Source organism: Sinohyriopsis cumingii, chromosome 10 (genome assembly GCF_028554795.1).
Source record: "Sinohyriopsis cumingii isolate HCF-2022 chromosome 10, ASM2855479v2, whole genome shotgun sequence".
In the NCBI taxonomy this organism is placed as follows: Eukaryota; Metazoa; Mollusca; class Bivalvia; order Unionida; family Unionidae; genus Sinohyriopsis; species Sinohyriopsis cumingii.
This window is the reverse complement of record NC_142970.1, coordinates 14,456,117-14,482,806: the sequence shown is the minus strand read 5'-3', so window position 1 is coordinate 14,482,806 and position 26,690 is coordinate 14,456,117. Positions and strand designations below refer to the sequence as shown.

Sequence of the window (26,690 nt, the reverse complement as noted above, 5' to 3'; positions counted from 1 at the left end):
TGCAAATATACCTGTTTCAAGACAAGTTGGAACAATTCATTTTACATACTATTGATTTTACATTCAACTAAATACAACTGCAATATTGATTGGACCATTAAGCATGTAATACAGAGGATGCGTCAATCTTTTCAATCGTACAGGTCTGACATTTGAGTCACTTCAATCTCAATAAATCTTCTGTTTATTTCATGTTTCTATTCAGCACTCCATTTATATCCCCATCATCGATTTCAGTGTAAGACACCAAAAAGTCCGTGAATCGTAATAATATCATGGAATTATTTATTTCTTGATCATGTTATTCATCAATTACTTGTGTTATTCATTTGCACATTTATTTAATCATTCATAGATTATTTTTATTTGTATACGCTCGGAAAAGGAAAGCCATATTTCAAATATTTTAATAATTTCTGCTTTCATCTTTGCTCTTTTAAGTGTATGTTTATAATTCGGTGGTTGAAACCCAAAAAAAGAACTAATATAATTTGAACGCACTAACGTTTATACATAGTTTTAGTACTATATTTCTGGAGACAGCCATAAATAGAAATTGGTTCAAATTTATTATTGTGTATATATACCATCACTTCTGCAAAATTACAATAATATTGTGTGGTAAACGTTTCAGCGAATCAGCGACTGTGCTATTTCGAATTCTGTATTTAAAATATAACCACATACAGGCTGATTCGATAGCTCCTAAAGAATTATTGGCCCTGATTATATACGATGCGATTATTTATCAGGATTTACGAATGCTAAATATTGTTATCTATAATGCAAAAGCTAACGATAATGATTCATAAGATGGACCAACCTTACTTGCTCGTGTATCAAGAGAAACAAACGGACAAACATCGAAGACTTAACGCATCAAACATTATGCACAGAATGATCAACATGGTTTGTGTTTTCTTTACCAATAATTTCAAACAAAAAAGACAGGCCCTGACCTCATTTTCCACTGGTTATTTTGCTTGTGCATGAGCTGAAGGGTAAAAGTTGCATTTCGTATGGAAACCGCTGTTTATTCCGAATGCACACCGTATCCTAGTTTTTGCAAAGGATCACCTGTCTGTGTGCAGTTCAGACTGGTCCGCTTTAGATCTGAGACCAAAAGGTCTAAAATCCAGCATTCTTTCCACGAGCGAATTTTGGGATGGAAAAAAAAACCGGGTCCAAAAAATGAGGTTTTTCCCTCTGTATTTCGAATGAATCTTGTCGAATATGTGCTCTTATAGACAGAAATAAAATAAATCAATCAAAAAGACATAGTGTCGTTGTTAAAATTGAAATTATTCATCAAGGCCAGTTTATGTGTATAAGGTTTAAATCACTGTATATAGTGATTTAACTCTTCTTATAACGGTATTGTATAATAATAGTTGCTTGGTTATGTTTTAACAATATTGAATGCTATTCTAACATTGAAATTTACATGGATGCTTTAGTATATCTTATAGCAGTTCCAGAGTAATTTTAAGACTTACAGTACTGATTATATGAAACAACTGTTACGGAGCCAAACATTAAGGCTATGTGGGTAGTGTAAAGCAAGAGTTTAGTATAAATCTTTTGAAATATTCAATCTCTAAATGCAACTAAAATAGAATCACGATTCCATTGTTGCAGTTAAATATATATTTACAGACTTCACTTAGAAACAATCAGTATTGACAATAGCGACTGATTCATTAGATGCTGAATGGATAACACATTTCATGCACGTGTAAATAAAAAGCATGCCATGGGACAAATATTCTTCTTCACATACATGTCATATACTTTATCACCTATCATGAACTACTTGCTATGTTAGCAAGTTTGTGTTGTTTTTCTATATCACGTATACACTAATGCTAACATAAAATACATTTTCAGGAGACAATACATTTTATTGAAGAGATTAAATCAGGAATATGTAAAATACAATATGTCAACATGTACCGTAGATGTAATTTAGCTATATTTTTGTAATAGTTAAAGTTGTGTGAAAGCTGTTACACTAATATCTTTGCACGATAGTAAATATTTATTATACTTATAAACCAACATTGATGAGTACAAACTCGTCTTTTTAAAACATTCTAATATCGTTAAAGGACTCAAGGTACAAATTGTTTGGGAACAACGTTGGACCAGTCGATAAATGGATGAATTGCTTGGTTTATAACACTCGTTTCATGCACACGTAAATGCAGAAAATGCTGCTGGATTTAAACCTCTCTCCATACACAGGCTTGTAACGAGAATGATTTATTTTGAGTAATTTTGGTTAGGTCATGGTCATTTAGTTATCTAAAGTCATTGCTTTTTAACTTTATGGGATTTCCGTAGCTTTCGTATGCGAGTTGAATTAATACTGATAGTCCTTAGTGAAAGGCTCAGCGAAACTAACATTTGCAAATTTCAAAGTTTAATTAAACAAATGGAACATATAGTTTCCGTATCTCGATGCCGTAGGATAGTACACATACATTTGAATGTAGTTCTTTTACTTGAAAACTAGATTCTACGAAGTTTCTACAATTTCCATGCAGTTCCGTCCAGTTTCTATTGTCCGTAAACATGTTTCATGTATTGAAGATATGTTTCTTTCATTGTGTCATTTACTCAGTCATCCATTGATCAACTGATTGCTTGTTGATTTGATTCATTGATTGAATGATTCATGGGTTTATGTGCTGATTCATTTATTCTTGTGACATCGTTGCATAAGATTCTAAAAGCCAAATATAATTTAATCATTTTATCAGTTGTCTGTCATTGGAGGTGAAAGTACACTTGATCTATCTTCATTTCTTCGTCTCACTCGAATCCAATAAATCAACCTTTCTGTTGTAAAAATACTCAAATTCAGACAGGTCGACCCACCCTTTGTCTGAAAGAAATAGAAAAGTAGATAATTAAAGAACTATTATCGCTTCAGGAGAATACAAATAAATCTCTTATAACCACATTACTGATACAGTTGAGTAACAAGCATTCGATTGAATTGTGTCTAACTTGGCTACATCGAGAGAAAGTGCTGGGCAGTGATTCTTTAATGATTATGATACGTATATCATTACGACAGCAACTGATAAACCAAAGGAGACTTTGTTAGGTCATACCTGATCCATCCATCTCATAGAAAAGGTCCTTAATGGTACTTTCATCTATCTTTACATTGCCAAATATTTTTTCGGCATAGGAACTTGGTTCGAGGTTAATTATCGGACGACCGGCTCTTACCTCCAATTCCGATAAGTAGCCATCTTCTGAAAATGAAAATTATATTCTTCATTTCTTCTATGGCAATTACCAACAGACGATTTTCTAACATATGTAAGTTCAACCGTTAACTATTGGTATTACTCTGGATTGTTAACGTCATACATTTTATTTCTAAAATCTCCCTTGACATAAGAATTATACTTTTAATTCAAACCATGGACCTACGTGATGACAGGTTCAAACAATTATGACGATTATAGAAATAAATAAATCATGAAAAATATTCAATTGAATAAATATTTTCATTAGTTCCTTATTATTTATGGATGAAAATTATGCTTAACTATATCGTCGACCAAAAGGTGCCTTTCGATTCATATCCTTAACTACTACGTAATATTAATGGTTTCGTGATAAACAACAATATCGATTGTCTTTATAAGAAATAGTTCATATTCGAGCGAAAAAGTGAGGTAGAACATTCTCAAATAACATAATTGCTATCTCCAAACTTCACATCTCTGCTCAAAGTTCGTCTTGCCATCATCATTTTAAAGCTTGATACTAGATCTGATAATCTGGGTTTACAGATCAACGAATTATGCCAGGGATAAATTTATAGGTACATAGGCGTTGCCTGGAGAAATAGATGTGTATATACAGATCACATATAAGACAGAGATCCGTATGTAAGAGAGAGAGAGAGAGAGAGAGAGAGAGAGAGAGAATTGAGAGAGACTTACTGTTGAAATCATTCTTTCTGTACGCTTTTATCAAATCTTGAAGATCAATGGTATCGCTGTCTCCACTTTGACCAGCGATCCATGAGAACAATCCCGAGATTTGTTTCTCGTTTTCAACGCCTTTAATTTTTTCAACACTGCATTATAATAACAAGATGGAATTATATTCCTAGCTGATAGCTCATTTTCAAGGAGCCAGTTTTACGTTAATAAATACCTGCGTAGTTCATATTATTGATCAATTTATAGAAAGAAGTTTCTTAACGGTGTGTAAAGCTTTGAAAACACGAAAGTAGTTAATGGGGACAATGGGAATTTAACATGGGGAATACAGGACCGGCACTCTGGGGACAATGGGAATTTAACATGGTGGGTATAAAGTTACCCATGGTGTTTAACATGTAGTCCTTTGACATTTTGCAGTCAAGATGAAACGATCGCATCGTCTCGTACAGTAGCTGAAGTCTTGGCACAAATTCATGCCAGTGATTTTGAAGTTGACATGAGTGAACCAGAATCCAGAGCCAGAGAGTCTTCACCTAGCCAAGGTTCGCCAGTAAATCCTGAAAAGTACTATCACACTCGAGAGACGGAAAAGCGCTCCTCTATAAAATTTAGAACCACAACTTACACCTACACGGTGAAGTTTATAGATTTCAAGTCCGACATACCGCTGGAGAAAACAGAAGGGTTCATCACCGAGATGTGGGATTCTTTGTTAACTACACTGAAACACCAATGTCAAAGCAAAGAAGATGATCGCTTGAGACTATCCATTCATCACGACAGCTTGAAGTCCCCTCTTTGAATCGAGTTTAGCAGCCCAGCAGAATTGACACCTTCCAAAGTCATCGACAAGATTCAACACGTGCAACACGTGCAACAATCCAATGACCAGTTTCACATCACCGATGGTAAAGCGACACTGCCCATGACCCACTTCTCTCTCCCCCAAGGGACCGGACAAGGCAGAAAAGTGTTATTGGTAGACGACTTTCGTAGCATGAAGCGTAGCCTCGTCCAAATTAACAACCCTCAAGACCAGATGTGTTTAGCCATCGCTACCTTCACGAGGACGAGCGCATGCCGACACGAACGACACGGTAGAATGAAAAAGAGCCTGGGATAACATTCGATAAAATCGAACCGAGCCAAACAACGAAGTGAAGCAGAACTCCTGTTACAACAAGCCGGCCTGTCCAAAGACACACCCTGTTGCATTTCTGAAATGCAAACAATTCAAGATGTCCTAGCTCCACGCTACACCTTGAAAGTGCAACCTCAAGAAGTGCGCGAACCTCTGTTGTTTCGAGGCAAAGATTTTAAAGATGGAAAATACATTCATATCTATCATCACGATGAACATTTCGATGCCATTGCTAGCATCACCGGATTCCTGGGATAAAGGTATTACTGTGAGAAATGTGACTATTGCTATAACAATCCAGAGCAACACAAACATTGTGGATCGAAATGCTCAGGATGTGTGGCCTCTCAACCCTATCAGGACGAAGGACAAGAACGAGTGCATTGCCCTGCTTGTCAGCGCACTTTTGTCAGCCCTGTCGGAAACCAACAACATTTGAAGACGCAAGGTTCACAGCAGAAATTTGCTTGTCAACTCTTGAAATTGTGCCCCACTTGTGCACAAGGCATACGTACCAATAGTCCCAAGGCACACGTATGTTCAGGAAAGAAAAAATGTTACATTTGCCACCAAATCGTTGACTTGGAACATCAATGCTACATTCAAAAATACCAACTCCCACAAGAAGAAGATGATGACCACAAGAAGAAAGACAATTTCATCATTTTCGATGTCGAATGCATGCGAGAGACTGGCATTCACATTCCTGATTTCTGCGTGACTCAGAGATAAAGAAGAAGAAAGGAATATTAGAAAAAATGAGAAGATGGCTGAAGAACTGAAGAAAATAAAAGAAGAAACAGAAGAAGCCAAAGGCCCTTTTCAGGGCCCCTCATAGGTCTCGAAAAGAAATTGCTTTCTTGCCTCCCCAACTTTTTTAAATGTTGTATAAGTGCTTGTCTCTTGTCTGTTGTCTATTATCTATTGTCTCTTGTCTGTAATGTATTTTCCTCTCGTCTCTAGACAGGCCCAATACTTTTTGTCCCTCTATAGTCCCACCCATGTTAAAATTCCCTGTGTTTAATTCCCATTGTCCCTAGACAGACCCACCATGTTAAATTCCCATTGTCCCCAGAGTGCCGTTCCTGTATTCCCCATGTTCAATTTCCATTGTGCCCAGAGTGCCGCGACCATGTTTTTAATGATAAGTCCCATTGTCCCTAGAGTGCCCCATTAACTACTCACGTAAGCTAATTAGTCCTGGAAACTCTAAATATTTTGAGATGTAAATTGTTTTCGTAAATTTCATCGCCTCATACAGGTTATACACTCTTCGTCTATGCTTTTGAAAGTTAAATTACAATTTGATGTCGCAGCAAACGAAAGCGGTTTGTGTTTCTGAAACTGACATGTATCTGTTTTTGCAAGGAAGCATATTTAATATTCATTGTCAGCTGCCATGGCTTCTGATTAGAGACACTTCTAAATATTGTTCAACAATTGGTAAATACTTCGAAACGATATCTTGCGTGAAAAGTTTTGAAGTGAAAGAAGCAGACATGTTTTAGTCTTTTCTGTCGGTAATAAAGGATGCGTTCTTTATTCTTGTTCTTTTCTATGCTCTTTAGCTAGAAATAATAGAAATACACCTTACCGCAGACCTGTAATACTATTGTAGGAGGTCGTTTCAACTTCAAGAATTTATTCGGCGATTAATAATAATAAACACATTCGTCAACCATTGTCTCACTAGGCATGAATTTAAGTGTATTCTACAGATTTTAGAGATAACTTATTGCGCGTGTTGAAAATAGAAACGTATAAAGAAAAATGAATGTTTCCACTTCTCCATTACTTAAGATCTAAATGGTTAAAATGATCAGAAATAATAATTGGAAATATTGCACCTTCCTGATGTTAACATTTTCATCAACTAGATAAATAGAATAAATATACATTTCGTTCTTGTATTCAACCCCTCGCTACACTTTCGATGGATAATTGAGACGGTCTGTCCCTGTTTCTACATCTATAAATGCCATAGAAAAACGCCATAGCAAAATGTCAACAGAAGAGCTTATTTAGTTGGGTTCACCCATGACCGTAATATAAACATACATACCTTTAGAGCGAGAGAGACAGAAAGAGGGGAGGAGGACAAAAATCCTCGGAAAGAATGACTCACCTCAGCATACACAGACAAAGTAATCCAAATAGAAACGAAGCCATATTCTGCAAAATAAATTTAACCAACTCGAGACAAAGTATCATACCAGAACATTTGTTCATCCACGAGCTTTATACAGACTATTTCTAAAACGCTAACCTAAATCCATTACACGGACATATTTTAATGACACAAACTAAGCGTTTATATTATCCTTTTCATTATTCATATATCCAACCTAGTGTAACTCTTTCTAGCAAATATCTCTGATTATGGCATGTCAACAAAGTGGTACACATTTAAAGAAATGTACTGAACGTTATCGAATGATATAGCACGAATATTCGTCAAGGATTCATACATAAAGAGAGAACGACAATTGTTGAATTTCTTGAATTTGTAGCCGAATTTGTAGCCTGAAAAGGCACTGGTCATTTCCGAAGTTGCGCAGATTGGGAACAACGTGTATACGCATACACACGTGCGCGCGCACACACACACACACACACACACACACACACGTGTTTGAGGACTTTTCCATCATTACAATTGTTATTGATAAGTTAATATTTTCAAATATATTTTCGAAATGATATTGCTATGTATATTTGGTTTGCACTGGTCGATAGATGCCTTAATTAATTACATATTATGGGTTACGTAAGATTGTATTTAGTAGATGGCCTTGTTTAAAATCAGTGAAAGCTTTGTAACCAAGCGGTTTAATGAAAGATAAATATTAGGATTATTATGTTTGCCTGAATCAAAGACATTGCTAGTTTTCACATAGCTAGATGTGGTGTACTGATGATTGTCACATGCTTTATTGTAACAGACCTTCTAATTATAACTTACATTCTTCTAGAACAATCAACGTTTGGCCCTCATCTATGTTAATCTTTAGTGTCTTAGGTTTTTTAAATAAAAATCTTGTTTAAGATTTTGGGCCAGAATCATTTATGTATTCGGTATTTTGAGATGGGTGAAATCGTTTAATTCAGCTCATTCTTCTTTAGAAAAACAAAGTGCTCCTAAAAAAATTTTTAAAGAGACATTAGCATAATAGTGAATTCAACCAAGGCAACCTTGGATTATATTACGGTGATTTAATAAAAGAATGTTGGCAAATCTTTACAGGTGAGGCCATTGGTACATTAGTACATCAGAGACCGTAGGACACTACAGACACATCAACACAAACAGCATGGAAAATTATTTGGAATATGACTAAAATTTATTCCGAATTTTATTAATTATGACTTGTTAGAAATTCTGGATTATTTGGGATTTTGTTTTGAGTACTTTAAGTTCGTTTTACATGTTCATTTGTGCTCTAGTGAAATAAATTATATGTTGAATTCTACCAAGCTTGTTTTTCTCACTCTTTTCTATTATTTATTTTGAAACCATATCATCTTGACAGTTTCTTTTAACCTGGTGTACTTTCTAAACACATACATAGAGCAAGCTTTAGTATGCATCTTTTTTGTTACGCCTTTAACTTATCTTGTCATAAACTACTGAGGTTTAGCGAGTTCTCTTCCATAAACATAACCGAACAAACATTTCTTTTCTGCCTTCATACGCAACTGCGAATGTTCACTTGCAAGGCTACAGACTAAACCCCTGATTATACTATTAACTGTATTTATACCTGCATATATCTTTTTTATCTTGGCCATATACAAACATTGGGACCAAATTATTTACTTCGTATGCTTCCTGTTAGATAATGAAATACAACGTAAATGGCACCCTAGCTTTCTTGCCAATTAATATTTCTTTAAAATAATTCATTTTCGACATCTTAAATTATATAAAACAATGATTTGTTTATAACAGCAGATGACAAGCAAGAGCAACACACTGCTGAAGTCGTTAAACAGCCAGGGAAGATTTGAAACGGCATGAACGTTTATGGATCTTACATCGTCCTGAAAGGATCCTATGCTTTCCGAAACTGTGCAAGATTTGGAACAAACATCTGCTTTTGAATGTTTCCGTTATTGTAATTTTCAATGTCATGTAATTCCGTAATTTAGACGATACTTATAATAAAATTATATCTTACCTGGTTCGATGGAAACCTGCTTATGTTCAAAACCAAGGTTACTGATTTTAAGCTTATTCAGTTTACTGCCTTTTATACCTGCTACGCGAACTTTACACTCTGTTTTAGCCACAGGTCATACCCTATTTTATTTTGTATCTCCATTTCAACCTATCCCTTAGCACTGGGAGATGACGTATGTTTCGTTTGTTCTTAATCCTCTTGAACCAAATCAAATAATAGATGTACAAGGTCATTCAATACATGCAGTATAATTGTACCTCACTTGAACTTATCTTGTTATTTACTCCCTTTTATCCAGAAAGAATCTGAATGTTGATAAACAAACACCGATCACTTTCTACATTGGGGCAGCTTTTCTACTGAACAGGTTTGTAAAATATTCGTTTAACGTACCATTGTACAAGAAGCAACTATATCTAGTAAAGAACGCGTTAAACTCCCCCTCTAACTTTCTTCATACCATGCATATTTCACATACGAGTGGGTTTCATTTTCTTTCTGATTTAAGCTTTGTGTTTCCTTGCTGGTTAAAAAGCAAGTCGGTTGTCAAGACCGTATCAATAAAGATTCATCCATGTATTTCTCATTGATACTTTCTACCTATAAAATATTAAAATATTTACAAACAACATTCTGTAGTTGTAGTACGTTGCTGCTGCAAAGTTGTATCACATACGGTTTTGATTTGATAAAATAAGGACACCAAATCGCAATGTAAAATAAAGACTTCGACTAAATATAACGAATGAAAAACATCAATAGCAATTGTGTGGTAAATGGCTTAATCAAATGGGTAGATTTGAGGCTGTATATTGTGTGAGAGACTATTGGAATCAACGGTGAACAGACACTTTCTTCTTTTTGAAAAGTGTCTTAAAACAGTTAATGTTCGTATCAGAGTTATGAAACTAGAGATATTAGATATCATTTTGGGTCATTCTGTAACAAAGTTTATTTTATATGCATCTTACACTTAAATTATATCAAGCATGAAATCTCTCTCCCTCCGACATATAAGTCATACAAATTAAATACACGGAGGACATGACAATAAGATTATAAAATTGTGTATGTTACTAAACGCAGGATCGATGTACAAAGAGAAACATTTCTGTCAAGACTGTATTTGTCTTTGAAAGAATCTATAAAAAGTCACGACCGGGGCATGACATTATATGTTTATAAACAATCAGTCCATTTATATGTAACAGCTGGTAAATATAGAGCAAGTTCAAGTGAAGTACATAGATCCTACATCTGTTCCAGAAACTGCAAATAGAGGAGCAATCTGTGTAAATGTTAGCAAAAATCGAGCAAGTTCACGTGAAGTACACATATCCTACATGTGGTCCAGAAGCTGTAAAAAGAGGAGCAATTAATCAAAAGTATAGATCCATTAATCATTCAATAAATCACTACATGCAATAATAATACAAAAAACACATGTAGTGATAAATGAAATGCGGATCAGAAAATATAAAAAAAGAAAATGTAGTGAAACTAAAGATTACACAACACCAAACTTCGAAAGCGTAGTAAGACAAACAATTCAAGTTACGAAAAGAGCAATGAAAATCCTTAAACTCTGCATGCATAATGTAGACTATCTTTATCGAAAAATACAAACACGTAGTAATATCATATATCACATCTCGTTTGGTATTGGATTAAAGTGCAAACAAATATAATGTCTCAACCACTTTCGTATAATTTTATTACTGGAATAGATAGATCAGGGATGTTTATTAAAGCAACTATAGAACGTTGACATTCAGTTTCACAATTGAAGAGATACAGCCAAAGACGTAGAGTTACCTTGATAATGTGTGTATTTGTATATTGCCAAGAAACTATGGAATACGAAATGTAAAAATGATATCTTTAACTTAGACGAATAAAGGAATAATATCATGAACATTTACAGTGAAAAAGAAATGTCATAAGCCCATATAAAGACCTCATTAAAAACCATATCAGCCCAAACTATTAAACAATATGGTATCTTATTGTAGAATTCGCTATCTTATGTTCGTATAGGAACTTGAAACAGTGTAATGTTGGCTCGTTAGATATATTAATCATGGGATATTAGGATCAATTTGTGTTATTTTGTAAGACATGTAAACATTTGTATATACATCATATCAAAAATTATAAAATAGCACAGTTACCTTAAATTTATCACATAGTTTCTTTAGCGATAGAATCCCTAAATTATATCGAAAATAAAATAAATAGTTCCCTATTTCCCTTCCCCACATCATACGAATTCCCAATTTATCTCAAAGATGAAATCAAACTTTTCAGACTTATAATATGACATAGAAAATTAGAGAGAGTGCATATAAATATAGTCTTTTCATGTACAATTACATATTATACGAAGATTATACAATCTTTTATTGTACTAAAATTAGGATCAATGTACAAAGAGAAACATTTCTCCAAAGACTGTAGTTGTCTTTGAAAGAATCTATAAACAGTCACGACCGGGGCATTACATTATATGTTTGTAAACATTCAGCCCATTTATGCGTAACGGCTGGTAAATATAGAGCAAGTTCAAGTGAAGTGCACAGATCCTACATCTGTTCAAGAAGCTGTAAAAAGAGGAGTAATTAAACGTAAGTATAGAGCCATCAATCATTCAATAAATCACTACATGAAACAATAATAGTTCTGGGCGAGATTCGTTCCTGTATTTCTCTTTCGGACTTCCTACCTTTAAACTATTCAAATATTTACAAATAGCATTACGTAGTTGTAGTATGTTGCTGGTGAAAAGTTGCATCAAATACGGCTTTGATTTGATACAATGATAACACCAAATTACAATGTAAAATAATAATACTAAAATTAGGATCAATGTACTAAGATAAACATTTCTACAAAGACTGTATTTGTCTCTATAGTGTTTTTACAGCTTATACGAAGATTATACAATTTTTTATCGTACTAAAATTAGGATCAATGTATAAAGCAAAACATTTCTGCAAAGACTGTATTTGTCTCTATAAGTATCTATACAAAGTCACGACCGGCGAATGAATGAATTGGTGTGTTGATCCACCTTATAAGTAATCGTTGATAAAAATAGAACAAGTTCACATGAAGTACACATATCGTACGCGTGTGTCAATATATATAAGGAAACAATCATTGTAAGTATTGATTGACTAATCATTCCATAAATTACTACTTGAAATAATAACATTGTACGTGTTAGGTCTGTTACCCTGGAAACGTTGATGTGGAGAAAGGAGTACGAATCTGAATTGAACAATCACAAAAAGTATTGAAACTCAAGATTACCGAACATCAAAATATTTCAGCTGTACTATTAGTCTAATGCGAATGAAAAAATTTCTACATATTCCAGTTACAGTTTTATTGTCATGTTCCACAAGGAAACTAAATGCTGGCATTCAGAAATCAGACAAACAGACAGACGGACATCTCTCATATTCGACGCAGGTGATAACCTAAACATCAAAACTGCATTTCGTGGAATATGGATATAAGATTCAACACATTTTGTCCTAAGATGAAACGAATACAGTTACCACCAAACTGTACATAGTTCAATTATTGAAAATTGTTACAAAGACTTCTACTATAGAAAATGACGCCGGAGAGTATATTACGCACTTTGGGCCGAGCGAACATGACCATATTAATTTTATAGATACATCATATTTCGTGCAATCAAAGTTAAGATATTTCGTAATAATGATTTTATGTTACAGTATCCCCTCTCGGATCCATATAAACATTAGTTTGCTTCGGATACAGTGTATTATTTTCATCTAAACCATTACAAAATCAAACTGTTTGATCAAATGGCTCAATGTAAATTAGTTTTATACATCGTGACAGTCCATTTGCATGCACGGTGAAGGCTAATTTAGTTAAAAGAGGTTTAGGAACTTACGATACTAGAAATGTGAACACTATCACAAAAATATAAAACAACATAGTCACTTTATAGTTAATACATGGTTTATTGACCGACAGAATCAATGAAAATACATGCAAAAGAAAAGACAATATTTGACTACTTTTATTACAGAGAGCATACGAACACTCAACATATCTGAAAGATGAAATAAAACTCTACTGACTTATAATGAAAGGCAGAGAAAGGCAGTTAGAGAAGGGGCATAGCAATATTGTCCTTTCTTGCACAATTACACATTATACGAAGATTATACAATCGTGTATGTGAGGATGAAACAAATGTATAAATCACAAAAATTATTTGATCCTGAAGATATCAGAATTGCAAAAGTTTCTGCTGTACTGTTGGTATAATTAGTATGCACTGGGTTCAAATGTATTAGGAACGATCTTATAGTTATGCTCAGCAAAGAATCTACCTGGCAGTCATATATCGCACAAACATACCAACATACAGAGACAGATAACTCGATATCTCCCATATTACGTAGAAGGTGAAAAAAAAAAGTTAGAATTAACCAACAATTATTTAACTGAAGAAAAAATATGCAAATATTCTTTTGAACAGTCACCTTCCAGAAAACTAGTCTAATTTAACAATAATTTTAGAGGGTTTGATAACAATGTTGGCTCTTCGCACTTATGTGTTGGTACTGGTTCCAGAAAACGTCCGTATTTAGTCCAATTTAACAATAATTTTAGAGGGTTTGATAACAATGTTGGCTCTTCGCAATCATGTGTTGGTACTGGTTCTAGTAATAAACAACAAATTGCAGATACCGTTATAGTAAGTGTACAATTTTTTGTGATCAATCCCAAGTTTTCCTGAAAGAAATTGTTGTGAATCTATTATAACTTTGCAAACTACGAGCCTCTTATGATTGATCCAAAGTTTGTTATAAGGAATCATTTAGGGTCGACCCCAAGTGTTTTTCTGCAGATAGAGATATTTTATATGTGGTAAGCTCGTGTAAGTCACCCATCAGTGTAAGTTGAAAATTCATTTGAATTATGTTTAGAAGCATGTTAGTTTCTTTGCTACTACTAAGGATATTATGTCTGCTAATTTCAACTGATATATACAAAGCAAGCACAGACGAGAGCTGAACAAATATATATTCTGTACAGGAAGAAATCATATTCGCTAGCCAAGGTTCCGATGTGTTAACCCTATTTACACCATGTCGGATCAAGCAGATGTTTGACTGCTTTTTCATAGGAACATCAATAAGATTTCTTGCCTTGTCTCCCTTAATATGTAATAGCAAATAACCTATAATGTGTAACTGCGGTACATTGTTGCTTTGTACATCGGTAGAAAATAGTGGAGGAAATTTACATCAATGGATACTTTGTAAGTCTAACTTATAAAGTATAAGTGTGTATGAGAGAGAAGCCATTACATGTGTATTTTAGGGAAAAGATGTATTTGTACAAACACGGACCGGCAGTGGACAATTGATTATATATCAGTCCATTGCAGTTGTGTACTACCCTTGTATCAATCGTGTAGGACCAGTGTTGAAATTTTAAAAACTTGATTTTGAATGGATGCGGTAGCTTGCTGCCACATCCAATGAAATTCACAGACCCGAAGCTGAATTATCTGATCGATCGGTCAAGGTGTAGATAGGGTTAACACATCGGACCCTTGGATATCGAAGATGGGAACAAATGGCCAATATAGCATTTTAAAGTAATTCTCTCAACTCATAAATTAATTTTGTTCAAATCCATTTCAGGAATGGAGACTTTCAGGTCACCGCCATAGCAAACAAAACTGTCAGAAATAACAAAAACACTTTATAGTTTATTTCATTTCAAAAATATAACTGAAAGAGTTCATCAATATGATAGGGGTAGACATTAAAAAAAACTAGCCTTAAGATCGCCCCCGTGTATAATATCCATGGCGACATATATTGATGGCTACTTATTTGTACACAACAAAATAATATATCCAATTAAGGTTTTATTTACATGCATGTACATTTATCCTAGTGAAACCGTGTGCTGCTACTGATGAATTTAAGATCCTTCTGTCATAAGAGGTATAATTTTAGAACTACGCTACAGTCTGTATCGCAATTAAGTTCATGACTGAGTAATATCAACGGCAAAAAGTCTATCATGAATGATGTATCTTAATAGTTTTATGCATTCCAGAAACCACTTTGCTGTTTACCCTACAATATTTCAATTGAGGAAAAAAATCCTTTAGAGATCAGTCACTGACAAAAACAATTACGCTGTATTTAGTCAATTTAACCATATTTTTGGAGGGTTAGATAAGTATATTTATTTTTCGCACTCGTATTTTGGTACTGGTCTCACAAATGACAACAAATTTGCAGATTCAGTTTTGCTAAACGTATACATGTTTTGGATCAATCTCAAGTTTTCCTAAAATACAGTGTAGTGAATCTCTGCAAGTGGATCCCATGTGTGATAAGGAGTCATTTGGGATCGGTCCCAAGCTTACCTGAAAGTGATTCTGGGACTGATCCCATGTGCGCCAGCGACAAAAGTCACTTTTCTACAATTTTAAGCAAGACATTTTGGGGATTGTTCCCATGTTTGCTTATTTGGGATCGATCTCACTTTTGGCACTGATCCAAAGTTTGCGGCGAAATGATTGATCCTAAGACTTTCTGGCATGAGATGTTGAGATGTTTTGATCAAACCCGAGCGTTTATTTTGGCATGGTTTTAGTGAAGAATTGCAAGTCAGTTTTGTAGCAGAATTTAGGGATCAATCTAGAATTTTCCTAATGAGAGATTTTGGGGATTAATCCTCGCTTGCCTAGTTGTAGATTCTTTTGGAATCTATCCCAAGATTGCCTTATAAGTGATTTTGTGGAATACAGCAAGAAATGTTGGATTAGATCCCAAATATGATTGAAAACATGGTTTCAAATCTATCTACATCCCAACTCTGCCGACAGAGAAGTCAATTTAAAATATTACAAATATTGACTATAAACAGAGTTATGTTATATGTAATAAGACAACCATCAATGTAGGTGGAGAATGCACTTTAATGTTATAAAGAAGCATGCCAATATATTTGTCACTACTAAGGATATTCTGGGCTTTTCAGTTTCAATTGACTTATGTCAAATAAGCAATGGCAAGAACTCAACAAAAATATATTCGATACAAGAGAAAATCGCTAGCCAAGGTTATGACGTGTTAACCCTTTCAACTCTTTGGCCAAACAATCAGATATTTAGATACGTATGTAAAGAGAGATATGTTATATGTAGTAAGCTCTCAAGTAAGACAGCCATCAAAGTAGGCGGAGAATGCACTTAAATGTTGTTAAGAAACATGTCAATGTACTTCTTACTACTAATTGTATAATGGGCTTTTTAATTTCAATTTACATATGTCAAATAATCACAGACAAGAACTAAACAAAGATATATTCTGTACAAGAGAAAATCGCTAGCCAAGGTTATGATGTGTTAACCCTATCTACACCTTGGCCGAACAATTAGATATTTGAGTGCTTTGTCATAGCGGCATTATTGGATTTCATGAGTTGTCTCCCTTAGTATGTAATGCCAACTAAGCAATAGCGTGTAACAGCGGTGCAGTGTTACTTTGTACATCGGCCGAACATAGTTGAGAAATTGACATCAATGGCTACTTAGTCAATCTAACATCGAAAGTAGCAGAAAGTAGCAATTACATGTGTATTTTAGGAAAATAATGTATTTGCACAAACACAGACCGGCAGTGGAAAATTTATTATTTATCGGTCCATTCCAGTTGTGTGCTCCCCTTATATCGATCATGTAGCAATATTGTTAAAATTAAATAAATTGATTTTGACCAGATGATGTGTCTGCCGACGCATCCAATGAATTTCACAGACTCGAAGCACTGAATCATCTGTTTCATTCGCTAAAGTGTTGATAAGGTTAACACATCGGAACATTGGCTAGTGAAGATGGGAGGAAATGGGCAACACAACGTTTTAAAGTAATTCTCTCCGCTCACAACTTATTTTTCCTCAATCCTTTTCAGTGAATACAAAATGACAAGAAAGGATACTATCAGACCAGCACAATAGGAAAAGAAATTCACAAACATAGCAAAAACACATTATAGATTATTTCATTCCAAAGATATAACTGAATCAGCTTATCAATATGATAAAGGGAGACAATCAAAGAAATAGACCGCGTGTATAATATCCATGGCCGCATTTATTGACTTGCTACATATTTATGCTAAATAATTGGCTGGAAAAACTTATCGGATGGTCTGTCGTCCGTCCATTTTCATAAGCTAAATGTTTCTTCTACTGTTAAAATACTTGGAAGATTGCCATGAAACTTTGCACACACATCCATCGCATGGTCTAGTCAATATCCTAAACGAAAACGGTGCTGCTCAGATATCCCGAATGGTGTCCATCTTGAAAATCTCGTTAACGCTTCTCCCTCTCAGTGGATAGTTATGTCAAGATGGGTTTCATTTTGTTTCTGTAAGTGATTATATTTAAATATTTTACATACTAGGGCTCCTGTTAGCCTGTTCTATATCTTTCCTCAGATGAACTCTATTATTTCATCCGTTTATTTTATATTTCGCATTTTATGTTATCAATTACTTAATTAATTACTTATATATATATATATATATATATATATATATATATATATATATATATATATATATATATATATATATATATATATATATATATATATATATGCCTCTCTCTTGCAGCCCGTTAATGTGCTCTGTAAGATACATTGAGTTTGGATGCCAATCTTGCACTTATGGCTCGGAAGCGTCTATTTAATTGGAATTCTCTGATACATCTTCGTCATTATAGCTCTGGAGCATGTATCGCAAGAAGCATCAAATTTTCAGACACATTTGATGAATAATTAATATATCTCTCCTTTTGTGACTTTACGTTTTCACGCACTATATTCTGCAAATTCTTTATTTTTCCTTGCTCGTAAATCTGTCCCAATTTATTCTGTTCGAATTCTAGTACCAATTCCAGTTATCCAACTTGTCAAAATGTCCAGTGAAAATTTCGGAGAATGTGTATATTATCTTCTATGCTTCTTTAATGAACTTTTTTGACGAATTCAGTCGATTCAGTGTTTTCATCTTTTCCATATTGTTGATAGTCTAATCTATTGGTCCGTGTACAACCTATGTATATTATTCAACTGATGTCAAGCAGTGAATTAAATCATTCGTTAATTAAAAATACCAAGGTCTGCATTATTCAAAGTGTGATACAGTGTCTTCAGCCTTTAATTAAAACATATCAAGGTATGTATTATTGACAGGAAAAAATAACACAGTTTGTTGCGTTCATTACATTCTTATTTAATTCACCAGTTAGTTGCAAGTGCTTTAAATAAATTTGTAGTCATTAAGGTTATTTGTTTCGACTCTGTTGTCTCAACCTACGTAACAGAAAGAAGAAAACCAACAAGCTTATTAAAGCAACAAATAAATTGAGTTCTCTAAGTTACAAAGTTAGAATTTAAGACGAATTTTATAACAAGTCCAAACTTATATCGAATTCCGAGTGCTCGTGTACCTATATTCTTTAATAGGATGATGTACCAATAATTTTGATGTATCAAAATTATATAATCCTGAATATTTTTGAATGAATTACAAATAATCCCAAAGTAGTGATTTTATCTAAAATTGTCAATGATCACTTAGTAATTCAATTTGTTTAAAAGTAAATCATTCCAGTCAGATTATATCTGAACACAACATTAAATAATTACACGGACTGAACGTAAAGGAGGAATGTTTACCTCGACCTTATATAAAAAATGAAGGTACAATAAAATGACCAGGTTATGGGTCAAAAGCTCTTTTCCAGAACATTCTAAGTATTCTAAATAAGGCTAGATAATGGATTCATATATTACTGAATACCTTTCTTAAAAAATGATCAAGTCAGAAAAATTATAACTTTTCTACCCTCACTCAATCACAAAGTTCAAGCACGCAAAATAAGTTAAATAGGCATAACATATGCTTCACGGACGCACTTGGGTTTCAAATATCAGTTTAATGTATGCTCGATTTTTCTCATATTATTATATTATCAGCATCGTCGTATTCTTCATGATCATTCTTCTTTTGCTTCTTTCTTTTGTTATTCTTCTTCTTAGCAGTAGAACTTTGATATTCGTCAAAGAGCACACAAAATCCATTAACATGTGCCTGTAAATTATAACGGAATTTGGGGACATACACTCTCTCCATATATATGAAGTTAGCGGTTGACTGTGTATTAAAAAAGCGGTTGACATTTTATTAAAACTTTAAGTTCACATTTCCACACCGCTTCTCATGTATTCGTGATATATACTGGATGTCAGATTGACATTATTTTCATAGAAAATAATGCAGAAGTGTTTTGATGAGATCCGCATGTCAGTAAGACTATCCATTAACGAAGAAAAGCCATGTCAGATTTTCAAGACAGGCATCAATGCAGCCATATCAGATGCACGATTGATACCACTTTCATTTAAGACAAACTGGATAACATAAAAAGTCTAATGATAAAAGACCATGTTGATGTAGCCATCCATTCGGGTTAAATTTCCAAATAGGTACGATGCGAATTATGTTAATGAAATTCTAACTCGAATTCACTTTAAATATAAGAGGAGAAGTGATAACAACATTTTCAAGATGGCACATTGGTGCCCATATTTAATGTCAGATCAGCACCATTTTAATTTCGGACCAGCAATACATTATAATAAGTCTTCTGGCACCCCCTATTAATATGACAATCTATTTTTGGAGATGTAGCAATAGCAAAGTTTTCAAAATGGCCGCCTTCCAGAAGAGCTAGCGATAGAAAGATTTTCCAATGACCATTGCACCGCTGTATTGCAGGTCACATCGACACCATTTTCATTTATAGCCAACAGTCATCATAACAAGTCTTTCAATGAAAAATCATACTGATATAACCATGTGTTCAGGAGAAGTATTCATAACACTATTTCAATATGACTGCCGTACAGGCCATATTGGACTTCGGATTGACAAAATTGTCATTTCGGGTGAATAACATTGTACCTTCGTTTGAGAGGGAAAATAAAACATGTTGATAAGACCACCTATTCTTGAAATGTCAGGGCTAGCAAAATCTTCAAGATGATAACAGTAGTAATATAGGATTCGGCAGGATTTTCGTTTATGAACTTGATAAGATTATCATGGTGACAACTAGATGCCAGACTGTCTCTTTGTTAAGGAGAAGCAGTGATAACAAGGTTTAAAAGATGACTGCTGTAGTGGATATATTGGATATATTGGATATAATTTCGACACCATTTACAGTGTCAACCAAAAAGACGTCATGGACGAGAAAGCACAATGTCAAGATGACTTTGTCAAATCGGCTTCATTTTCATTTAGATCCAAGTAGTAGACATTACAAGAAGTCTTTCAGGTGAACACTCATCTTCATATTACCATCATTCAGGAGGAGTAGCAATAATAAGCCTTCATAATGATCACTGTGGCGGCCATATTGGGTGTACGAACGGCACAAATTTATTTTAGAAGCACCTCATCATCACAAGAAGGAGTATAGTGGGCACCTCATATCAATATGACCTCATGTTCAGGTTGTGTAGAGATAATACAATTTTAAATCTGGCTGATATGGCATTCATACTGGAAATCAAATCCCCACGATTTTCATTTAGAACAATCACAGAAGTCTTTCTGCGAAAAATCCGACGTCAATATGACTTTCCCTTTAATAGGTATGTCGATAACAAGGTTTACAAGATGTCTGCCGCGGAAGCCATACTGGACGTCAGATAAGCATTATTTTAATTTCGGACAAACGAGACATCATAAGAAGTCTTTCTGTGGAAAATTCTTGTTGATATAACCGTCCATTCGGGAAGGTAATATTATTATCATTACATATAATTCATCTGTAATGCAACCTGTCACACTGTGTTTACAATTGCCCCAAAATTAATTTATTTGAACCTCTATCCCGTACCATTTTTTCGATATTATGGTTTCATGTTTCCAATTGTAAATACTAAGGGGACTAGATTCTTCTTCATTTCCCCGATTCTCAGCCATTTTATCAGACTTCTCTTGCTGACTACCATCAAAGTAATTGTCACCACTGACATGCATACGGTCAGTGTCATCTACTCTCTTGATAATCACCCGCAGAGAGCAAAATACTTTGTTTGTCAAAAGTGCTGCTTCAATGTAATTACCTTTAATGTGCAGAGCGTCCGCCTCGGATGCAGGAGGTCGTCGGTTTGAACCCCGGTAAAATCATACCAACGACTTATCAAGATGGTACTAACAGCGCCTCGCTAGGCGCTCAGAATTAAGAATTTGTGTTAGGACTCGTCGGCCTGGAGTCAGAATAATGCGGCTGGGGGGGGGGACAAAATGCTACCTGTCTGCAGCATCATGCCCCAGTGCTAGACCTCACTATAAACTCCCACACTCCATACATCGTAGCGATATGATTGAAAATATTTTAAAGCTACGTTAAAAATCCAAACGACAGACCGATCAGGCGCTTACTTAGCGGTGATGGTGCAGAGTGCTAAAATCTAACATTATGGTTATATGATTATCAGTACTTAGTTGTTTGCCATGCCAAGAAAGTACACGTAATTAAATTCAATTTATTGTTTGCTCCACTATTCGGTCAACTCCATCTCTCATTCTAGTGCAGTAAAATGACAGATATCCAGATCACACAGGATATAAAGATTTTGTTTTGGACACAGGCCATCATGATAATAAATTTAATTTAATATAAGATGCACACTATCTATTGATTATGGCGAGAGTCTACCCAAGCCAATAACCCTCATAATTGATGTTCTATTGGATCTCCCACTTCTCTGAAAGACAGGGAATGTTGCCATGTTTAGCAAAATGAACCACGTCTTCAGAATGTTAATCCTCCACTATTTAGAAAAAGCTGCAAGCATAGCATCCATATGTACTTACGTTTATATCCACTCTATAACTGTTTGACATTAAGGGATTACACTTGGTCCATAATAATTGGACATTTTTTCAATTACTTCATTGCATATCATATGCTTAGGCTCAGTATTTTAAACATTACATTCCACTTTATGATTGATAACTTTCTGAGGTAAACGGTTGAAACTTGGTTTACTCACGAATCATCATTTCAACGAGTGTTGCCAATCACATTAGGACACAAGTCTGCATGAAATCTTTTTCCCCACATGTTCTATTCCAGTGTCAAACTTCAAACATATATAGTTGAGTCTTGTATATCATCATTAAGTAGTGTATTATGTGCAATACTGGTGGTCCAATTTTAAATGTCAGTGTCGCTGATCACTGTTTTTAGATTTAAATCACACATTCATTTCTGATCTAAACAATAAAGCCCTTTCAGCTTTGTGAATGAAACTTTATTTGCTTCTATACTATTAATTCAAAGTGTACCACATTAGATATTACATGTTTAAGAGCAATATTTTAAGTTTTCTAAAACCTTTCCTTAACTTTAAGAAGCATTTGAGATCAAAAGGTGATTTTTAGCGTACTTAGACTTCATTAAAAGCAGTTTTTCTTTATAAATTGGTGGTTATATATTCCAGGTCATGTTCCAAACGTTTAGGTTCTATTTGCTTTTCTCTTTTATAACTTAATTTGTTTTAGAAACATTAATGAAATTTGGTACATTTGCATATTGCTATTATATTATTCACATATTCAACGATTTTATAAACAAAAGCACCAAGAATAAAAATTGCACAAAGCGTAGTCATTTCATTCATTAATTGATAATATGTAACGAGATTATTGTCATGGGTTCTTGACACTATCAATGTCTTAGCATTTCAAACCAACCGAAGCTCTTGATGTAAACAACCAGACGGCTGCTCACTGTCGTTTTCTAGTTTCAAGAAAAGTTCATTGCAGTAATTGCTGTGTCGAATGCATCCAATATCTTCAATGTTTCGTGTGACTGTTTCGAAGCAAATTGAACAGATAGAAGGAGGAACTCCTGTATATATGGGTTCAAAGACATGTAACTCTAAATACATATTTATATTCTCAAAGATGAACTACAATACATGTGTCGTTTAATAGCATAGACACGCCACGCAAGAATGGAGACTGTATTATAGAAATACTCTTATTTAATTAACGACACTAATAGCGTGACTGTTTGGGATCCCCTTGGCGAGATTCTGTTGATAAATGAAACTACTACAATTTGTCCATTCTTGACATTCACGATACCTTTATGTTTCTAAAAGAGCAATGACTCTAATTATCAGTACTTGCAACATTCAGCTTCAACATCTTGAATCGTTTGTGTATTGTATCAAACATTCCCTGATCTATATCAGACATTATAAACTGATGTACACACATCAGTATCATTGGCATATTTCTTCCCTACACGGTACTATCATCAAACGACATCTTGAGTTTACCGCTTTCGACAAAGCTATATCGTCTGATATCCAATTTGTTTCTTTCCAAGACGAAATTATTGAAATAAACACACCGAAACAAACCTGCACCAGATGCCTTAATGCAGACCAGAATTGTACTGTTTTGTCGATGGTAAAGTGTTTCCAGGTCAGAGAGGTTTCTTTCAGATTATTTAGCAATAAATAAATGATAGCACGTTAAAGATTATTGCATCGCACAATGCCTTATTAATTACTTCTAGTAAACCATCGTATGCCAGGAAAGCAAACTGTACAGTTCCAACGAAAGCAGAGATAGGTTTTGGGTACTGGGGGAATATTTTACCCTAATGGCGATTCTGCAATTTACAAGTATATATATATATATATTGGACCAACAAGACATCTCAAGAAGTCTTTTCATGCAATAATATAACTAGTCACATGCAGGGACTAACTGGACATCACAATAAGTCGTTTCATGGAGTAATATTTTGGAGAACTAGTTACATCTATATAAATTGTACTGAAAAGATAGATAAAGGAGCTCAAGCTGACTTCCAGGCTCCTGTTTTGCGAAAGATGATTTCGTATACAGACTTCAAATAAAGTATACATCAGCATGGTTGTAATAATTGGCACTGTATGTGGAATGAAGACTCCACAAACAAACTTGAGAACATTAAAAAAAACCTATAAGCGAGCGTCATTCATCGTGTGGAACAAATCACAGGGATGAGCTGATATTTTGCCGATTGCACATCGGAAACGAATACCTGACATATGTATACCTCAAGAAGGGTGTACCTCAAACAGACTTCATACCATACCAGTGTCAATAACAGTGGAACAGTTTTACTGAGTTCGTAGATTTTTGACAACAGAGATTGAATCATTTTTATGTTAAATACATGAATGCATTGTATGATGAGTAAATCTTATTTATTTAAGGAATGTGGTTTATACAGCATATTTATTGTTTGGTTTTGTTTTAGCTGTGTTTTACTACATCTCTCACAAAGTTTATACAATTTATTTATATCTGGTTTTTAAAATGAATCTATATCTAACTTCTGGTGGCAATCATTCCAGGAGTTTAGGAAGCTCAGTGATAACAATATAGTGTGATAGCATTTTGAATGCATAATGAAATGGTATCACATTCTGGAATATGATTAGTACAACTAAACATGTGTAGTTAATTATCTCAAACATGTTTTTGCATCTGGTAAGATATATGATTAGGAAAGGAACCGGTGAGTAACTCAAACTAAACTGAACATACGAAGGTCAAGAACCTAAATTATTACCTTTACATATCTAATCGAAATGTCTTTTTCTAATTATTTTAATAGAAAATTGGTATGCAAATTTACGTTTGTTTACCAAGGCGAGTTTGGAAACATTTTGTTAAAAACACAAATAATACAATATGTAAACCATGCATTACTGCATTAGTTTACCAAGGAACAAATTAAACTTGCAAAAACGTACAAAATTGAAATTCCGACTCGCGGTATAATCATGATGTTGAAATTCTGAACATTCGACACCATTTTCTGTTCAGTGGCATTCCGACACACTTGTGTAGATAGTGTGTAATACGGTAAGCTGATAAAAAAAGGATGGGATAAAATAGGGGCCATATCTATGCCAACAAGAGAAAGAATAAGAGTCTTATCAATGAAAACTGGATAGAATAAGGATCATATCAGTTTGGAACGTCAAATGATTTACTAAAGACCCCTAATATGGAACATAATTTCCTTCTGATACCTTAATTCACATATTTTAATGCTGCTTGGTGTCTATAAACACCAATTACACAAATGAAAATCGATTAATCGTGTAGAAACATTGATATTTGCTTCAGCTCTAAATATGTTACTGTCTAGTATTGGCGCTTCATAACAGATAAAGTTGACAATAATTTCTTTCGTCTATCAGTCACATCTTTGTCCATCAATAAGGCTTTGTGCTGGTGACCATAAGATGTAGAGATACGTTATTCTTTAGAATGGTTGTAGTGTTTAATTCCGTATAGGCAGGGCATCACATTCCAAACATGGACGTTATCCTCAGTCTTAATTACTTTAAAGCATTTTATAATACATTTTGTTATGTATTTTCTACAACTTTTAGCCTCAGAAACCTTTTGTAGAATTCTTTGTATATGTAATGCCAAATTGAAAACACGTTCCGTATGCAAATATACCTGTTTCAAGACAAGTTGGAACAATTCATTTTACATACTATTGATTTTACATTCAACTAAATACAACTGCAATATTGATTGGACCATTAAGCATGTAATACAGAGGATGCGTCAATCTTTTCAATCGTACAGGTCTGACATTTGAGTCACTTCAATCTCAATAAATCTTCTGTTTATTTCATGTTTCTATTCAGCACTCCATTTATATCCCCATCATCGATTTCAGTGTAAGACACCAAAAAGTCCGTGAATCGTAATAATATCATGGAATTATTTATTTCTTGATCATGTTATTCATCAATTACTTGTGTTATTCATTTGCACATTTATTTAATCATTCATAGATTATTTTTATTTGTATACGCTCGGAAAAGGAAAGCCATATTTCAAATATTTTAATAATTTCTGCTTTCATCTTTGCTCTTTTAAGTGTATGTTTATAATTCGGTGGTTGAAACCCAAAAAAAGAACTAATATAATTTGAACGCACTAACGTTTATACATAGTTTTAGTACTATATTTCTGGAGACAGCCATAAATAGAAATTGGTTCAAATTTATTATTGTGTATATATACCATCACTTCTGCAAAATTACAATAATATTGTGTGGTAAACGTTTCAGCGAATCAGCGACTGTGCTATTTCGAATTCTGTATTTAAAATATAACCACATACAGGCTGATTCGATAGCTCCTAAAGAATTATTGGCCCTGATTATATACGATGCGATTATTTATCAGGATTTACGAA

The 26,690-nt window shown here is 34.1% G+C and overlaps 1 protein-coding gene across 1 annotated transcript; it reads right to left on the bottom strand.

Annotated features, from left to right (window-relative positions):
* Positions 1 to 1,916: 1,916 nt before the first annotated feature.
* LOC149789631 (uncharacterized) lies at positions 1,917 to 21,430 on the bottom strand. The gene is made up of 4 exons (XM_089973076.1): positions 21,288 to 21,430; positions 3,966 to 4,102; positions 3,120 to 3,266; positions 1,917 to 2,887 (listed from the first exon to the last, which is right to left on the bottom strand). Exons 1-4 carry the CDS (start codon positions 21,428 to 21,430, stop codon positions 2,802 to 2,804), a joined length of 513 nt encoding a protein of 170 aa, XP_089829202.1. The 3' UTR covers positions 1,917 to 2,801.
* Positions 21,431 to 26,690: the final 5,260 nt, after the last annotated feature.

Excerpts from the sequence above, each read along its gene's own strand:
- LOC149789631 (XM_089973076.1), bottom strand. The coding sequence starts at position 21,430 with ATGCATGTCAGTGGTGACAATTACTTTGATGGTAGTCAGCAAGAGAAG. Across the intron at positions 4,103-21,287 it reads ACCATAATATCGAAAAAATG|TGTTGAAAAAATTAAAGGCG; the intron begins GTACGGGATAGA and ends ATTATAATGCAG. Across the intron at positions 2,888-3,119 it reads CTATGAGATGGATGGATCAG|ACAAAGGGTGGGTCGACCTG; the intron begins GTATGACCTAAC and ends TATTTCTTTCAG.